This window comes from Sinohyriopsis cumingii, chromosome 12, assembly GCF_028554795.1.
Source record: "Sinohyriopsis cumingii isolate HCF-2022 chromosome 12, ASM2855479v2, whole genome shotgun sequence".
In the NCBI taxonomy this organism is placed as follows: Eukaryota; Metazoa; Mollusca; class Bivalvia; order Unionida; family Unionidae; genus Sinohyriopsis; species Sinohyriopsis cumingii.
In genome coordinates, this window is record NC_142972.1 from 121505411 (window position 1) to 121521776 (window position 16366).

Here is a 16366-nt window from a genome sequence, read left to right on the forward strand (position 1 = left end):
AACAATCAATTTAAAAGCCTTATAAATTATAGCATTTACAGCTCAACACACCGACGGGACGCAGATGTCGAAATAAAGCCATGTCAATTATAGCAGTTACAGCTCAATACATCGACGAGACGCACATGTCAAAATAAAGCCATGTCAATTATAGCATTTACAGCTCAATACATCGACGGGACGCACATGTCAAAATAAAGCCATGTCACTTATGGCAGTTACAGCTCAGCACATCGACGGGACGCAGATGTCAAAATAAGGTTAGAGAACCATACAGAGCACAGAGAGCCAATAAGCACTGATTCAAAATTCAGGCAAGACGACAAAAATTGACGTTTTGAACAAGGGGCAAAATTAATACCAATTAATGTGGATCGTCGCCTGTGGAGTCTTGGGGTCTCTCTTCTTTTCTTTTCCTCCGTTGCTCCATCTGTACCAAACTGACGAGTGAACGGTACTCACATTAAAGCGCACGGGGTGAGGCACTGATTCCCCCCGGTGAGAATAACTTAAGATCCCACGTTGTGGGATTACCGGGTCGCACATGCCCGGATGGACGATGACTACCGTAATTAAAAGACTGTCAGTCAGTCATTCTGGCATCTTAAATGTCAGCCTCTGCCGGAATGCATACCATACCAGTGTCCACTGAGACAGAAGCAGTTTGACGTGAACTGCTTAAAGAAGCTACGACGACTTACCTCCAAGAAATTTTGGACTATTTAAGAGAATGCGGTTTATTCCACAATATTCTAACCACCCTTTAAAAATTCACTGATTTACTATGTATTAACAATTTTTATTTAATATACATTTTACACACGTTTTACCTAATTTTAATATGCTTGCGTATTATATTTTATTTCTTTGTAGTTAATGTTCATGAATAAAATTAATAATGTTCACAGGTGTTATTTTTGTTTGATATTTTCGATACATTTTTCAGAATTTTATCATCTTTACATTTTATATTTTGACAGTAGAACACATTCTTGTCGTCCCGTGAGACAAGTATTTTGACGGTAGAACACTTTCTTGTCGTCCCGTGTGAGAAGTATTTAGACGTGAAATGCTGTAGGAAACTATACAAGGACGTACTAGGGAAGAAAATATTGGACTTTTCAAGATAATGTTATTTATACAAACAATTTTAATCGTGTTTTAATGATTTTAATATTGTTTACTATTAACTTTTTCTTATATACATTTCACAGAATTTTAACATCTTTAAGCTTTTCATTTTTTCTTCTTGTACTCGATGTTTACATTTATTTGGAAGGTTTATCTTTCGGCATTTTTTAAAAAAACGAACAGCTTTTAGATTTTTTTAACTTGACCTTTAGTTGGCACAACACAGTCAGTTTTGTATGTGATCAGGTGTCGTAAAACACTACTAAATACGGACAGGGATTTGAAGTTACATTTATTTGGATGGGTTTATCTGCATGAGTGTTTGTGCAGTTCTCTTTTACATTGTTCAAACTTAAGCTATTTTTGGTACAACCTAGCGACTTTCGTGCCGAGATGCCATCAATACAACTTAATATTGCATACGCGAAACAGGAGCTTACAGAATTGTGGATATATCGTATCAAAGGATGCGTGTCTCTGTCTCTTTATGTTATAACTGACGTAAGTAGCTGACCTTTTATTATAAATATCTAGCTTGTACTGTTTAAGATTTTTGTTGTTTGCTTTTGTTTGCAATTTAAATCTGTGAATGGATAACTTTTCATTATTTAAGCACCTTTTTTCCTTCGTTTGTTAGATCCAACGAATATAAAAGGCAATACCAAACGTCAGTATTTTTTTCCTTGTTGCCTCGACTTATTGTTATTAGGCGCTTGTCCTCAATTTCAAATTGTTTTTGTACCGCTACCTTTTATCCCTTTCGCATATGGTTGAAAAAATAAACATGTCTCTTCTTTAGTGAACAGTATGCTGGAGACGTCAAGATTTAGGATGACATCAGAATTCGTCCTTGCCGTCGGCTTTCTGATTACGCCGTAGGGAAAAGAAGTTCATAAAGCGTGGTCACGTATTTATCATAAAAGATAGCGTTCAATATTTTACCGAACTACGTACGACTCAGAGCTGTATAATGAATATTGGAATGTTGATAAACCAGTAAGCCTTGTATTGATCTACTCGCAGCAAAGATTGATGTGTTGAACTACATATCTAATTAACCAAAGTTATTGGTGAAACCGTGTTATGTAGCTTTTTGTTGCAAACTTTGTTTTCATTCATATAGCCAAACCAATTAGTTATTTACGCCCACCGTTCTCTCTGTCTTCCACAGGACAGCAACTGGGAGGGAAACTGTCAGCCAAGTTTCAAAAGGGTATTTCAGCAAATTATATATGTGAATTGGTAGCTGCCCCACTAAATTTGCAAACTGCACTCACATTTATCATCGTTACCTTTTATAAGGCAATACTTCACGTTTACGCTAACTTAGTAGGGTTCATCGTTCTAACCGTGTATCGGTTCTTTATGTTCGTCTTTTACCTTTTAGTGCTTCATGCTTGCGTTTATTCGGAAGGACTTGTTGAGCGTCAGACCCATAATCCAAAGACCTCTGGTTCGATACCCGGCAAGGCCAGGCCAGGTCTGTTGCTTTCGTGCGTCTTTGGCAAAGGCACTTAATTCAATTACTTTGGCATGATATAGCCAATAATGTGTTGGAGTGCCAATATCATCAGCAATCCAAGCCATATTTGGATGGGTTTGTCTTCTTTTACATTTTTGTGCAATTCTTTATATTTACAATTTTTCGGATTTTAATCGGAAACAAATATCCATGTTTATGTCTGCTGCAAACTTCTAGTTTCATTTCCAATATAACGAATCAACTTGCTATTCTCCATTCCAACCATCTATCTGAAAATTACTGGGACTGGGAAACTGAAAGGTTTGGGCTGACCCGGATATTTCCACAAATTATGAATGTTAAGTGATGACTGCCTCATTCAATTATAAATTTCACCCTATTTTAACATCCTTAACTTTGATCTGGTAGTATATTCGAAAACCTTCCTGACTTTTTATTTTCTGAAATTCTGTATATTCTGCCTTATCTTAAAGTACTTCATTTAGTTGGGAGCGTTTGTTTTCCTAAGATTTTGTGTGCCGAAAAAGCTCTATTGCTTAGACTCTAGTGCAAATGATGTATACTTGACATGGAAGCTCGACCAAGGGCAAGATGGTAAAAGTTGGTAATAATTGTGGTCACCACTTCAAACTGTTGTAGCCTACAAAAACAACGATTACCAAATGGGCCCATCAAGTCAAATTGTGACCGGAAATGTACAAACTTCGATTGTTAAACATCTGACTTAGTCTCATTATGGATGGACCAGGGGAGGCAACTCTCGCACACGCGTACGAAGTAGTTTGCGGTTAACGAAATACCTTATTTTGATTCAAACAAAACTAATATCGTTTACATAACAGCAATCATCTCCAGAAAATATTCTGCACTTCAAGATACAAAACTTAGTTTTGTTCACGGCTTAAGTAAAGCAGCATCTTTGTCATATATGGTAAAATATGTTGCATGAGAACTCGACAGTCCAGCTACGTAATATGAGATTCCACTACTGGATTGTGTCTTCCACCATATAGGACACTGCGATGAAGTGGTATTGTGCACACACACACACATACACATACACACACACACACACACACTGATTCATGCCTGTCTCCTGCAGATGAACCTCGACCAGAGCGCATTCCCTGTCAATGTCCATCGACAGTGGAACACATTTTTGTCGAGTGTGTCGACTTCCACGCTGTGGAAGCTATACAAGGGGCTCAAAATCGATGCAAGTCACAAAATGCGAAAATTGTGACACCATAAAGGAGGTGTAGCTTAAAAATTAACCTGATTCAGATGGGATTAATTTGGTACAATCCTCTGTGGGTAAAGGAATGGTTTTAAAATAAACATATCTGATGTTTGTGTTAAGCGCTATCTTAAAATCCAAATAAAAAATCCATAATTAACAAAAGGTCAAATTTAGGGATGCATGTATCTTCAAATTTCCCATATACTGAAGATATTAGATAGATTTAGTTTCACCATGATACAACTATATATAGCTAGATTTAGTTCCAGCATGGCACAACTATATATAGCGCAGTAAAATTCAGCCTGATTTCTGTTTAAGAAAAAGGTTGCAGGCATTTGAACAGCCTCCGTTGTAAGTCGATGAAATATGTAAGTAAAAAAGCTATGTAACCAATCTCCACTTCATTCGGCCATAACTTCAACAGTAATTTGAATTTTTTCACTAAAATTTTGCTTGTAGCCATTATATATATAGATGTACACCTGGAACAAATTTCATGAAATTCAGAGATGGTCAACCGGGAATCTCTGGGTGAATTGGCCTGGAATGAATATGATTTGTATAATATTTGAAATCAGTGTATGGAATTTTCCATATGGAAACGGGTAACTGACGGAGAGCTTTTGATGTTTTCTTATCCCTTTCATCACCCTTTATAAAAGTACTTGATACTTTTCGAAGAATACGAGCAGATGATGTTTCTGTAATATCTGGGATATTAACATGTTGAGAACTGTCCAAGAAAAAAGGGACGATTTATTGTCTGAAATAAAAGTCTATATCCGTGTGAATGGTCAGCTCTTATTCAGCACCCGTTTAAATCCAACTTAATATGTAGCAAAACTGATTCAATACAAGTCAAAATTCTCTTTTCCTTTTTTTTTTTCCCCTGTCCGTGTTCTGATAAAGGAAAGTTCATAAATCTACACTCGTAAGGAGATTTAAGGTACCTTGATTTATCTTTCTTTAGACTAAATCTCAAATATTTGGTACACGTTTTTGCTGGACTTTGACTCTGACCGCATAGGTTTTGCATTAGAACGCTGTGGTAATCATGCGGAGGAAGATAACCAGAGCATCTGGTTGTTGTTGCTGATGTTTCGGGTCATTTTCATTTGTTGCTGCCATCGCACTGTTTTCATCGACGTACCACACTACATATATATTAAGGAAAAGTCTTCTATTTTACTGTAAGTAAATGTTGTAACCAGAACAGGAGAGATTTTTCATTTACTTTTCAACCTTTTATGTGCAACATTTCTCTGTTCTGGAGCAATCTTTGGTTGTTAGGTAACAAACTTTCACTGAATAACGTGTCTGATGATGGAAAACTGTTTGTTAAAGTCCTTTAATCAGGGACAAGACATTTTTTGCCATTACATTAACGTTAAGAATCCCTTACGATCATCAAAGATTCTTTTTGGACTGAATCTTGCGTAATTAAATACAATTTCTCTATTCGGTTCAAAAAGCAGCCAGAAATGTGCTCAGTCTAAAGAAATCATATAGTGAAACGAATATTCGAGTGTAAATTACGATGAAACCACTGAAGTCATACAATCATGTGCATCAAACCATCTGCTAATTGCTACATTAAAAGGGTCATAATATTTTATTCGAGTATCAACTTTTGTCAAATCTCGAAGATAACTTGAAATCCGAGCTCGAGGGGTGAGAAGTCCGGCACACCCGAGTGACTCAATTGCGTTTTTGCCAGGATAAAACATACATAATCGCTGTTCTTCCATAATGTAAACCAAGCAAAAAAATTAAAAAAATTAAAAACATTTTCAGATGCAATTTAAAGTTATCTGAGCAAAGACGCCGATCCAGAACGCTGGTCGACTTTAATGACTTTTAATTACTGCGCGTGCGCCCTATCATCTGATGTAAAACGGATGAGAGTTTCGCAAAAAGAGCTTTATGTGCTATTAAGAAATAATCCCATCTGTGAATTGTTTAGCATATCTGGCATTTCTGAGGAACAAAGAGACTACCAGATGTCTGGCAGGTAAATTACGTTAATTACTCCGATTCTGGACCCTATTTTGATTTATGCGCAAAAAAGAATGCACGCAGGTTACTTTGGGGCAGACGAGATGAAAATTATCATTTACGTGCATCGCTATTTCTATCGCTCTGGTACCGCTCCGGTGGCCTAGTGATTAGAGCGTCCGCCTCGGATGCGGGAGGTCTCGGGCTCGATCCCCAGCCGAATCATACCAACGACATACAAATGTTACTAGCGGCTGCCTCGCTTGGCGTTTAGCATTAAGATGTTAGTGCTAGGGCTGGTCGGCCCGGTGACAGGATAATGGGACTAGGTGGGACATAATGCTATTTGTCTGCAGCATGAAGCCGCAGTGCTAGACATCACTATATGCTGCCATCGTAGTGATATGACTAAAAAATTGTTAAAGCTACGTTAAAAATCCAAATCTCTCTCTCTCTCTCTCTCTCTCTCTCTCTCTCTCACACACACACACACACACACACACACACACACGCGCGCGCGCATACACTACCGCTCTAGTTAAATATGCTGTATTATGGCGTGTGAATGGGTCTTATTTCTCTACTAGAAAAAACAAGATCTCTTCTGTGCGACTAAAGTTGTATATTTTTATTTAATACAAAGACAATGCGTAATTCTGGGTGAGGCCTGGATAAAATTTGGATATAACAATCCGTCAATGCATCAATTGCTTGTAAAATCCAATACTGATACATGGATATATCCACATCTATATTTGAGAATATTTAAGACTGTCACTCAAGATCTGCCTGTTGACAAATTTAGTAGATTTTACGGCAATATCCACAGTACTCTCTCTCTCTCTCTCTCCAACGGTTCAAAATTATGCAAATATTTTTCCGTCTTAATACATTTTAACTTGAAAACATTTCTATTTACGTAAGAATCGATCGCGTATCATTAAAAAAAAACTTATTTTTAATGATAGTAGATGTAGTAGTCTCGAAGCAATAGTGGTTATAGTAACATGTAATGGAGGTGGGAGTGATGATAGTATCCTACCGATGGCATTTATCAATTCAACATTTTTATAGGATATTGTTAATTACTTCAGATACAATAACATATTTGCGTCATTATTTTTTGAATCACAACTTGTGTTCGTGACCAACCGTGCATCTGTGTCTGTCTACTTTACCAAATGTTGGACATGCCATACCTGTCTTTCTGATTGGGCAGTACTCTAATCCAGTCCGAAATATTGATTTTGTACTTCATATTTTGTTCAGGATCGGTATCAAACGTCCAATAGCGAAGCACGCCTGGTTATATGGTCAAGATATAAAATCCCACTGGCCAACCAATTTGCCTGACTGAAAGCACGAATGCACCCTAGTGATAGTTCAAGGCATATCAAGGTATGGCCACAAACGGTGCCACGTTAAGGCTGTCATCATCCTTTCACATTATGCAGTAAAAATTTCTAATACATAGCTTTATCTTCAACACTGAAACTGCAATATCACTGTTATAAGTCATATATTAAACCTTCAGGATATAAAGTAATTTTATTTTTAACAAATTTTACGAGTTCCCTATAGAAGTAACCAGTGAATTTTTTTGCGACTGGAATATTTACGACTAAAACATTAGTAATTTCAGCAAACGCAACAAAATACAAGATGGAGGAACATTGCTTTGCAAATCTCTCTCTCTCTCTCTCTCTCTCTCTCTCAGCCGTCCATTCTGCGAAATAAATCTTGGGGAAAATTACAACTATTTTGTTATGCAAAGCTGTATTCCCTCTCAATAAAAAGCACCAAATTCGGATAAAAGAATGACACCATTCATTGTCTCTCCCAGTGATTAGTACTTTGCATACTTTTCATAAATGTAAACCAAAGTCACGAACTATGGAGTAATCCACGTGGTGCCACGCACCCGACGACCAGAGATTATTACATGTAATAAAATGGTTTACAGTAGGTTGCTTGTCACGCATGTGTAAGCAAACTGGTGAATAGGTCAGTATGTATCATGCAACTGTGCACATGAAACTTAATATTTTGGACCGAAAGCATGAGAGAGGGTGGAGGGCGATGACTATGCAGAAAAACAATACAGAAAAATCCGAATGCCACGGCACAGTAAGACAAGCAATGAGCAAAATTAATATGATGATATTGTTCAGCAATAATAAATTCGTATTTATTCACATTCCTCACTTAATCAGCATAGATTATACAGCCTGACATATTTAGAACTTAAAGGATGTAATATTATTTGCAGTAATAGGTTATCGTCGGCGTCTCGCATTATGCTGATAATTTAGCTTAAAGATGTGTAAAATGGTTTGTATTTTTTAGCTTTTCAGGAATAGGTTTAATGCTAGCAAAGTGTCTGTGACTCTTAGAAATACATTTAAATCGAAAATTATTGTAATTTTCGTGCAAAGCTAAATTATAACACGTGTGAATAGTTGGGGTTGATCCCAATATATGTCATATAGAATGTAAACAACACCACGCACAAGATGTCTCTGTGGCGCAATCGGTTAGCGCGTTCGGCTGTTAACCGAAAGGTTGGTGGTTCGAGCCCACCCAGGGACGTATTACTTTTTTTTTTTTATCATATATTTTAATAGTGTTTACCTTCTAATAGGACACATTTTTACAGCATTAAAATAGTGTACATATTCTGTTTCATCTTCACTGCCCCAACATAATTCAAACGAAGATCTGATCTATTTGCCTACTATTAAAATGGAGAAGCAAACCGTTCTTTATCCACGACAGAAAGGGCTGTGGATATTGTATATAAATATTATATCGAGAAAGAACGATCATACTTTAATTAAAGAAAGTGATATTCATAAAGTGAACAAAATATCCCACATTATACGATTTCTAAATGTCAACATGAAGACCCACTTCGTGACCTTCTTGAACCTGTAACTCAGAAAATCCTATTTACTGTGTATCTGTTAGAAATCATACAACTAAATACATTATATTAAAGATGGAAATGTATACCTTAAAAAAAAATCTGCATCTTAATCCAAGTTTCCAATTTAGCAAAAAGTTGTCCCACACGTACAAAATCGTCTGCTACCCAACAAGTCAGTTTGCCGCCAGAACGGGATTCTCAAGAAATTTCTCGGCGTATAGTCTGTTTCAAAATTGTTTTGTAATTTTTCCCCATAAACAAGACGCTGTAAACACGTTACATCCTATTCATTGTTGTTTCTCTTCCACATAATATCTTATTTTTATAAAATGACTGATAGATAGATTGACAGGCTTATAGATAGACTGACAGACAGACTTATAGATAGACTGACAGATAGACTGATATTTAGACTGACAGATAGACTTATAGACTGACAGATAGACGGATAGATAGACTGACAGAATGACGGAGAGATAGACTTATAGATAGACTTATATGTAGGCTTATAGATAGACTGACATATAGACTGATAGACAGACTGATAGATAGATTGATAGATAACGAGTTGATAGACTGACGAGAGTTTTGAAAACTGATGTTTTGTTATGCAATAAATAGTTTGATATCTAGAAGACTTGTAAAAAAAAAAAAAAAAAATGCGGATTTTATTTCCTGATATTGAAATCAACTTACAGCGCATATAATTTGGGAAGATTATTTATCAGTTAATAAAGAAAAAATGCTACACAACACATATTCAATTGAATCGGCGGTTGAATTGTTCAAGTCAAAAGTAGTAATTTAGAATTTCTGTTTTACTCTATGTGCTTCGTTTTGTCTTTATGGTAAAAGTGTTAATTTATATATAAATCGTTATTGATCAATATCATACAGTAGTTAGCTTACATTCACTCCATTATTTTCTTTTCTTTCAATATTGGATACAAGAAGTTTTATGAAAAATTGTTCCATAATCAAAGCTCAAATCACCATGAAATGAGACATCAAAATACGGTGGCCCTACAATTGTACCGAATCTAGAAAAGATTGATTTCAAACGGTAAAAACCATCTCCGTTATTTGGCTGTGCATGAGAGGGTGAAAGTGCATGTTTGCAATGTGTTAAAAATATTTCACTTAAGACAACGAGTTGCGATGACACTGTAAGTGGGAGAGGGGGAAACGAATTGAAATTTGAAATGTGAACTTTGTCGTTGGGACAGTAAACTGAATCGACTGTTACGAATCTAGGTATATATATCAGTAGATATCAGTAGATTTAGAATTAGTAGACCGGATTGATCGACATATATGTATGTATGTATGTATGTATGTATGTATGTATGTATGTATGTATGTATGTATGTATGTATGTGTGTGTGTGTGTGTGTGTGCATGTGTGTGTGCGTGCGTGCGTGCGTGTATGTACGTACGTACGTACGTAGTATGTACGTATGTATGAATGTATGTATGTATGTATGTATGCATGTATGTATGTATACATACATACATACATACATACATACATACTACGTACGTACGTACGTACATACACGCACGCACGCACGCACGCACGCACACACACATGCACACACACACACACACACATACATACATACATACATACATACATACATACATACATACATACATACATACATACATACATACATACATACATACATACATACATATATGTCGATCAATCCAGTCCTGATAGATACAGGAAAAGCGGCGTTCACACGTCAGTGTGTTAGTGCTGGTGGGAATTCACTTTGCCTTTACTGCAAATGTTCAATCATTTCACTTGGAAGACGGTAAGAGTTCTGAGAATTATTTAGCATTTCAATCTCATTTTATCACTCTAAACAGTCAATTGCACGACACCTCTACAGGTGTTGAGAGATCTGTGTAGAGCTACCTTAATGGGAATCTCCACAAACCGCCTGGAGCCAGGCAGACTAACAGAGCTAGCTGCACTCTACAAGCAATTGGCATGGGCAGAGTTTCTTTCATAACACTATTTATTTCTGCAGGCAAATTTTGAAGTGACTTTGCTATCAAGAATGATGATAGCTCTTCTGTTAACCTCTGATTCTCATCCGTTCATTTAACGATGAGAATCGACGCCAATTTCCTTGACTGCAAACAGTTCCTGTTTCGATTTACTGGTTGAATAGTTTCTGATCCTTGAGAGACGAGGTCTTCGACTATTGGTTGAGTTTTGTTTGTGTTTTTCCATAACGGAAGAACCTTAATTCGTCACATTTGTTTCCCAGCATCGTCGGGGCCCAACAAGATTTACGCCGTTTGTTCCTCATTGGAAGGAAGTAAACAATGTCGTTTGTTTGTTTTCTTTTGCTAAGAAAAGAAGATGCAAATCTAATTTAACATGAAACGATAACGCACTGTCAATTTATAACTTGTAATGTTTGTTTGGCAAAATGTACTACTGTGTTGATGTCGAATTCCCGAACAGTACAGTTGAACAGACGACGAAATACGAGTGAATTTTATAGTTAGGTTATGGTCTTTAATTAGGTACTTTTGTCATTGTGTTCAGATTCGCAGGTGAATATTCCCACAATTTTTGTATTACTTTGCTATTTTGTATGTTTGACGGTGTGCGAAATATTTGTATATAATATGTTTACTTTAATCATTTCGACATATATTCTGTTAATCTACTCCTTATGATATCTTACAGAACGTATTTGGACACGTGTGACAAAATAAAATTAAAACATGTTTAATCTGTGATATTCCATTCTCTTAAAAGAAGACATTATTTGAAGAAAAATAGTATTTAAGTACTTTTGCAATATTTTCGTTATAAAGTAATATGTTTGCAACGCTACAGGCTAAAACGTAAAAGAAAGACTCAAGAATGGCACCGCAAGATAGTTCATTTTTATGAATGAAAGCAGATGTCGCACATGATATTGCATTTAGAAGTATAGATCGGTGTTTCAGGATATTGACTTAGCTGAGTGGGGCACATTGAAGTGCTAACTTTGAAATACTAACAAATACAGCATTTAGTGAGTGTTCTCTCTCTCTCTCTCTCTCTCTCTCTCTCGCAGTTACATTCATCTATGTGGCGAAATAATATTGAGCGAAGTCCATAGTTTTATCATTTTCAGGAATAGGGTGACCAATAAAACTAGATTTGCAATTTTCACGGTACATGCCAAGTACTTCAATACACTCTAAATAGAATCATATCTCATTAATTAATGATATTTATCCTAGTTACAAAACATGTTTGTATGTCACTAGGCGAGTATATATGTCTATCTATATGTCCCTTTCCTGACCCAATGACATAAATGTAAATTTAAAAAAAAAAAAAAAACATAGCGTCCCATAATGTCAAGTTTCCATTTTACTCCATAGTAGCCAAGAATGTTTATTTCCATAGATTACCATAGTGTTATCCGCGGTGTAAAAAATTCCACAACCCTCTCCAGCATACATTCTATAGTGTTCAAGTTCCATAGTGCTCAGTTTCTATAGACTCCCACAGTGTCATCTGTAATATTAAGTTTAGATAAACTCGATAACATCACAAATCCACCCGTATTGTTCTCTTAACTACTGATTATGATGTCATCCCTATATGCTTTGTGTAAAATGTCAAGTATTGTACTATCGCCAATGTACTTGAAAATCTGATTGAAATCGAGAGCTACGTATGTATGTATGTATGCATGCATGCATGTATGTATGTATGTATGTATGTATGTATGTATGTATGTATGTATGTATGTTTGTATGTATGTATGATTGAATACTTGTATTACATCAGGACATTCAAGATGATTGAATTGCATTCGGACCATTCTATATGATTGGAGTTGTGATAGATCATTTAGGATTATTTGGAATTTAACTGAATTCATTCGGAACATTATATATGTTTGGAGCTGTGATAGAACATTGCAGATTAATTGGAATTTAATTCATAATATCGTGTCTTTTTGAATTTTCATTTTTGTATTGTAGGGAAATTGTTTGTTGATTTTACTTAAATTGTTGGTTTCAATTTCTTTTTGTGTTAGTCTCTCGCGGAGTGTACAATAGTTAAGAGAGACAGAGAGACAAAGAGAGATGATATCGTTGTCATGTATGGAAAATTTAACCTTAAACAGATAGCACAAAGTTTAAGAAACATACCCCTTTCTTTGTGAAATTTGGGACACTAGTGCACTCAATTTCTAAAATATATTTTTCTAAATCATTGAGATGCATGATAAATAGAATTGGCGAAAGATTTTTACCTTGCCTCACACCCTTACTACACTGAAAGAAAATGGATTGCTCTCCTGCATAACTGACACAAGATTTTATTTTATTATACATATTATATATTATTGTACACATTTTCCTGTTAATATTGTTGTCTAATAGTTTCGTCCACAGCCAAATTGCTCAAACCTTGTCGAAAGCGCAACTGAAATCAATAAGAGCACAAAATAATTTTCATCTTGCAAGTTGTTAAAATATTTTATCTGTATATATTCGTTTAATACATTACCATTCGACGGTGTTTTGTTTTTCTTTAGGTTTTCAATAAAATAGATAATTTCTGACTCAACAATTTCTGAATTAAGAATTTCATCATTTGTCATCTATTGTATATTTGTCATATTATTTTTATATTACGTTGTCGGCATTCTTTAAAAAAATATAATTCTTCGAGATTAATATTATGTTTTTGCGCCCCATTTCCTAGGTTATAAATACATACATACATACATCCATACATACATACACACATACACATAAATACACACACACATACATACATACATACATACATACATACATACATACATACATACGTACATACATACATACAATGCATGTAAGCTCTTTGATTTGATTCAGATAACTATATGTGATGGAGTCTAGGAAAACGAATATTTCGAATACAACCATTGGCCGTTTCAAAATATATTTGCCGAGATAGATAACAAGCGAACTATGTGAAAATGACACTTGTTAGGCGATCATATCATACTGTCGGAACGAGGCTAAGTGGACATTAGGTTAAGCTGATAAAGTAGACAAGAGAATACAATGGTTTGGCGTATACGAGCATGGCTTCTGAACGTACTCTACCCACTGGTCCTACTTTCTGCGCCTATAGCCACAGGGTATAGCTCAAAAGCAGATGGTTATGGTAAGACTGGTCAAGACAGCACTGTCTAATTATATAGCTTTTTGTCTGTTTATTTATAGCTTTCTAGTTGATTATTTATGTCAAATAGTCTCGATCAACCAGAATCTCGCGTGGCTTCGTGAGAGATTTGCTATAAGAATGCCTGGTTAAATGTTTCATTGATTTATGTTACTGATAGAAAAAGTTTGTGGTCAAACTTTGAAGAAGTGAAACTTTAAATATATTTATTCGTATCTCAGATATATTTAATAGTACTGTCTGAAATCACTCTAAGCCAAAACCATGTTCTAAGCTTCATTTTGTAAAAATACGCTGATGCAGGAGGCGCCTCTCAATCAGCCAGTGAAACAGTCGCTGTGTACGCGAAAGATAACGTTTTATAATCAACACAACGACGGATTCCGCAATCTCATCTCATCAGCCAATCTGGTCACTTTTCCAGAAGTTATAAAAGCCGCACTATGGTGTTATAAGGAAGAGTTCTGCTTGAAGAAGACAATTTGAAACATTACACATGATCTTCGTCAGTAAACGGTTTACTTTAGGAAATGACACTTAGTCATTTATACAGGATTCTGTATTTCATTCTGTATTTCATAAGTCTGCAATGACTACAAACGTATTCTTGCCAATAAATTTCCTATCAAACACATTTGTTTAATTTTAGTTGAGTATTATTGCAAGTATGTAAGTATTCACAAACATAATTTAGTTGGTTCTCGCTTATTTTTCATTCTGTAGAAAGAAGAAATGTCCGCCCCCTCTCTACACGAGTCGTGAACGGTACTGTTGGCGAACACTGTAGGTGGCCTTGGATGGCGCAGGTGCGTTTCCGGCCTGTAGATCCTGGAAGTGATGCACCAGCTTCGGTTGAATCCATTCCCCTCTGTGCTGGCGTTCTTTTCGATACCGACACGGTCATAACGGCTGCACATTGTCTCCAGCTGTAAGGAAGTATGCTCAGTTAGTAAAGTGTTATGTGTCCAAAATAAAAACATCAACTAAACCTAGAGATTAAAATAACTAAACAGGTAGAAAACTGTACTGATCGTTACTTGTGCCTCTAGCCTTACATACTTTCCAAATGAATATTGAAATATATACGTCATGAAAATGAGGATAGTCAATCGTTTACTCATTAAAGGATCCGATCATTTCATTTTCGAGGAGGGGGCGGCCTGGGATTTTCTTCTCAGCCGAGAATTTGTTCTATCCATTACCTCAAGATAATTAATTTTCACTGACTATTATAATGGATATACTAGATTTTTTGCAGGATAAAGACCACATAACGTGACCGGCTGGTCTTCAAGAAAAAATAACAACGTTTAAAAAAATGTCTCCTACATTCTTTGTGTAGTGAATCTCAATTGTTCGACCAAATTGACTTGATAATTATCTATTAATTGAGTACGAGGTTTTAGTACGGCGTAATCCACTTGACGATTAGATGATTCAAGCGACGAACTCTTAAAGCCCCAGTGCCGCCGTTATATGCAAAAAGTCGTACGTGCCAAATCGTCTGAATAACAAATTGGTCCTAAATATCGTCGGGTGCCATTATTACTAGATAATATCGATGTTTCATCATGTTATAAGCCATACAGTTTCTCCTCCGAAATGAGAAACCATATTTCACATGCATACGAATTACTCCGATGTTGATTGATGATATCCTTGGGTCAGCCGATTTCAGTAGAAAGCTCAAACACAAGATTTGATTACGTCACTGTTTTAAACACAAGAAGCCAACATCCCGCTATATCGGATACGGTAGGTGATCCTTATGTGATACAGTATTCTTATTTTGCGTTTTATATGATTCAGTACCTAACATTCATGAGCATATTCTCTTCAAATGCATAACTAACGTACATTATCTTTGGTAAATCAATGTCGTATGCTTACAAATGAGTATGGAAACCCACAACAGCTGGGTTTGTTTTCAGCCCAAGTTTGTCCTTCAAAGTATTCCAGTGCCCCAGCTGATCACCAGTATTCGCTCGAGCCTCATTTTTATCTAATGCACGCTTTTTCTTCTCAGATCCGATTAAACAGCGAGCCTGCCTGTCTTCATACCCTATCGAATCAATTTGTCAGCCACGTGCAAATATTGTTGTTATTAGATTAGTCATCAATGGGACTTGTCGAATGTATTACATCACTACTTTTGGGAGTACTCCCAATAAAGAGAGGAATTATGAACGACCTCTGAGACTAAATTAAGAGGGGCACCTTCTTATTCTAAACTGAATATTTGAACGTCCTTGAAACCTAACATCATGATTATTTCAGAGAACGGTTAATGCCAGACTGCTTTATTATCAAGTCATTCTTTCCTTCCGAACTTTAGTTAGGTCAAAAGAATTGTGAAATTTAAGAAAAACGGTTGCATTGAGG

The 16366-nt window shown here is 36.0% G+C and overlaps 1 protein-coding gene and 1 non-coding gene across 3 annotated transcripts in view; both read left to right on the forward strand.

The window, feature by feature from the left end:
- Positions 1-1545: 1545 nt before the first annotated feature.
- LOC149787359 (proproteinase E-like) overlaps positions 1546-16366 on the forward strand; it is a 62899-nt gene continuing 48078 nt past the window's right edge. Inside the window, exons 1-2 of one of the 2 annotated variants that reach the window (XM_089978374.1) lie at positions 1546-1632; positions 14708-14912. In XM_089978374.1, the coding sequence (XP_089834500.1) occupies positions 14782-14912 (131 nt within the window). In that variant the 5' untranslated portion in view covers positions 1546-1632; positions 14708-14781. Of the gene's footprint in view, positions 1633-13818; positions 13967-14707; positions 14913-16366 lie in introns of those variants that run through there. The other variant, XM_089978373.1, reaches the window with a different exon arrangement.
- On the forward strand, positions 8368-8441 carry Trnan-guu (transfer RNA asparagine (anticodon GUU)). Its single transcript has one exon. It is a non-coding gene; the product is annotated as a tRNA-Asn (tRNA).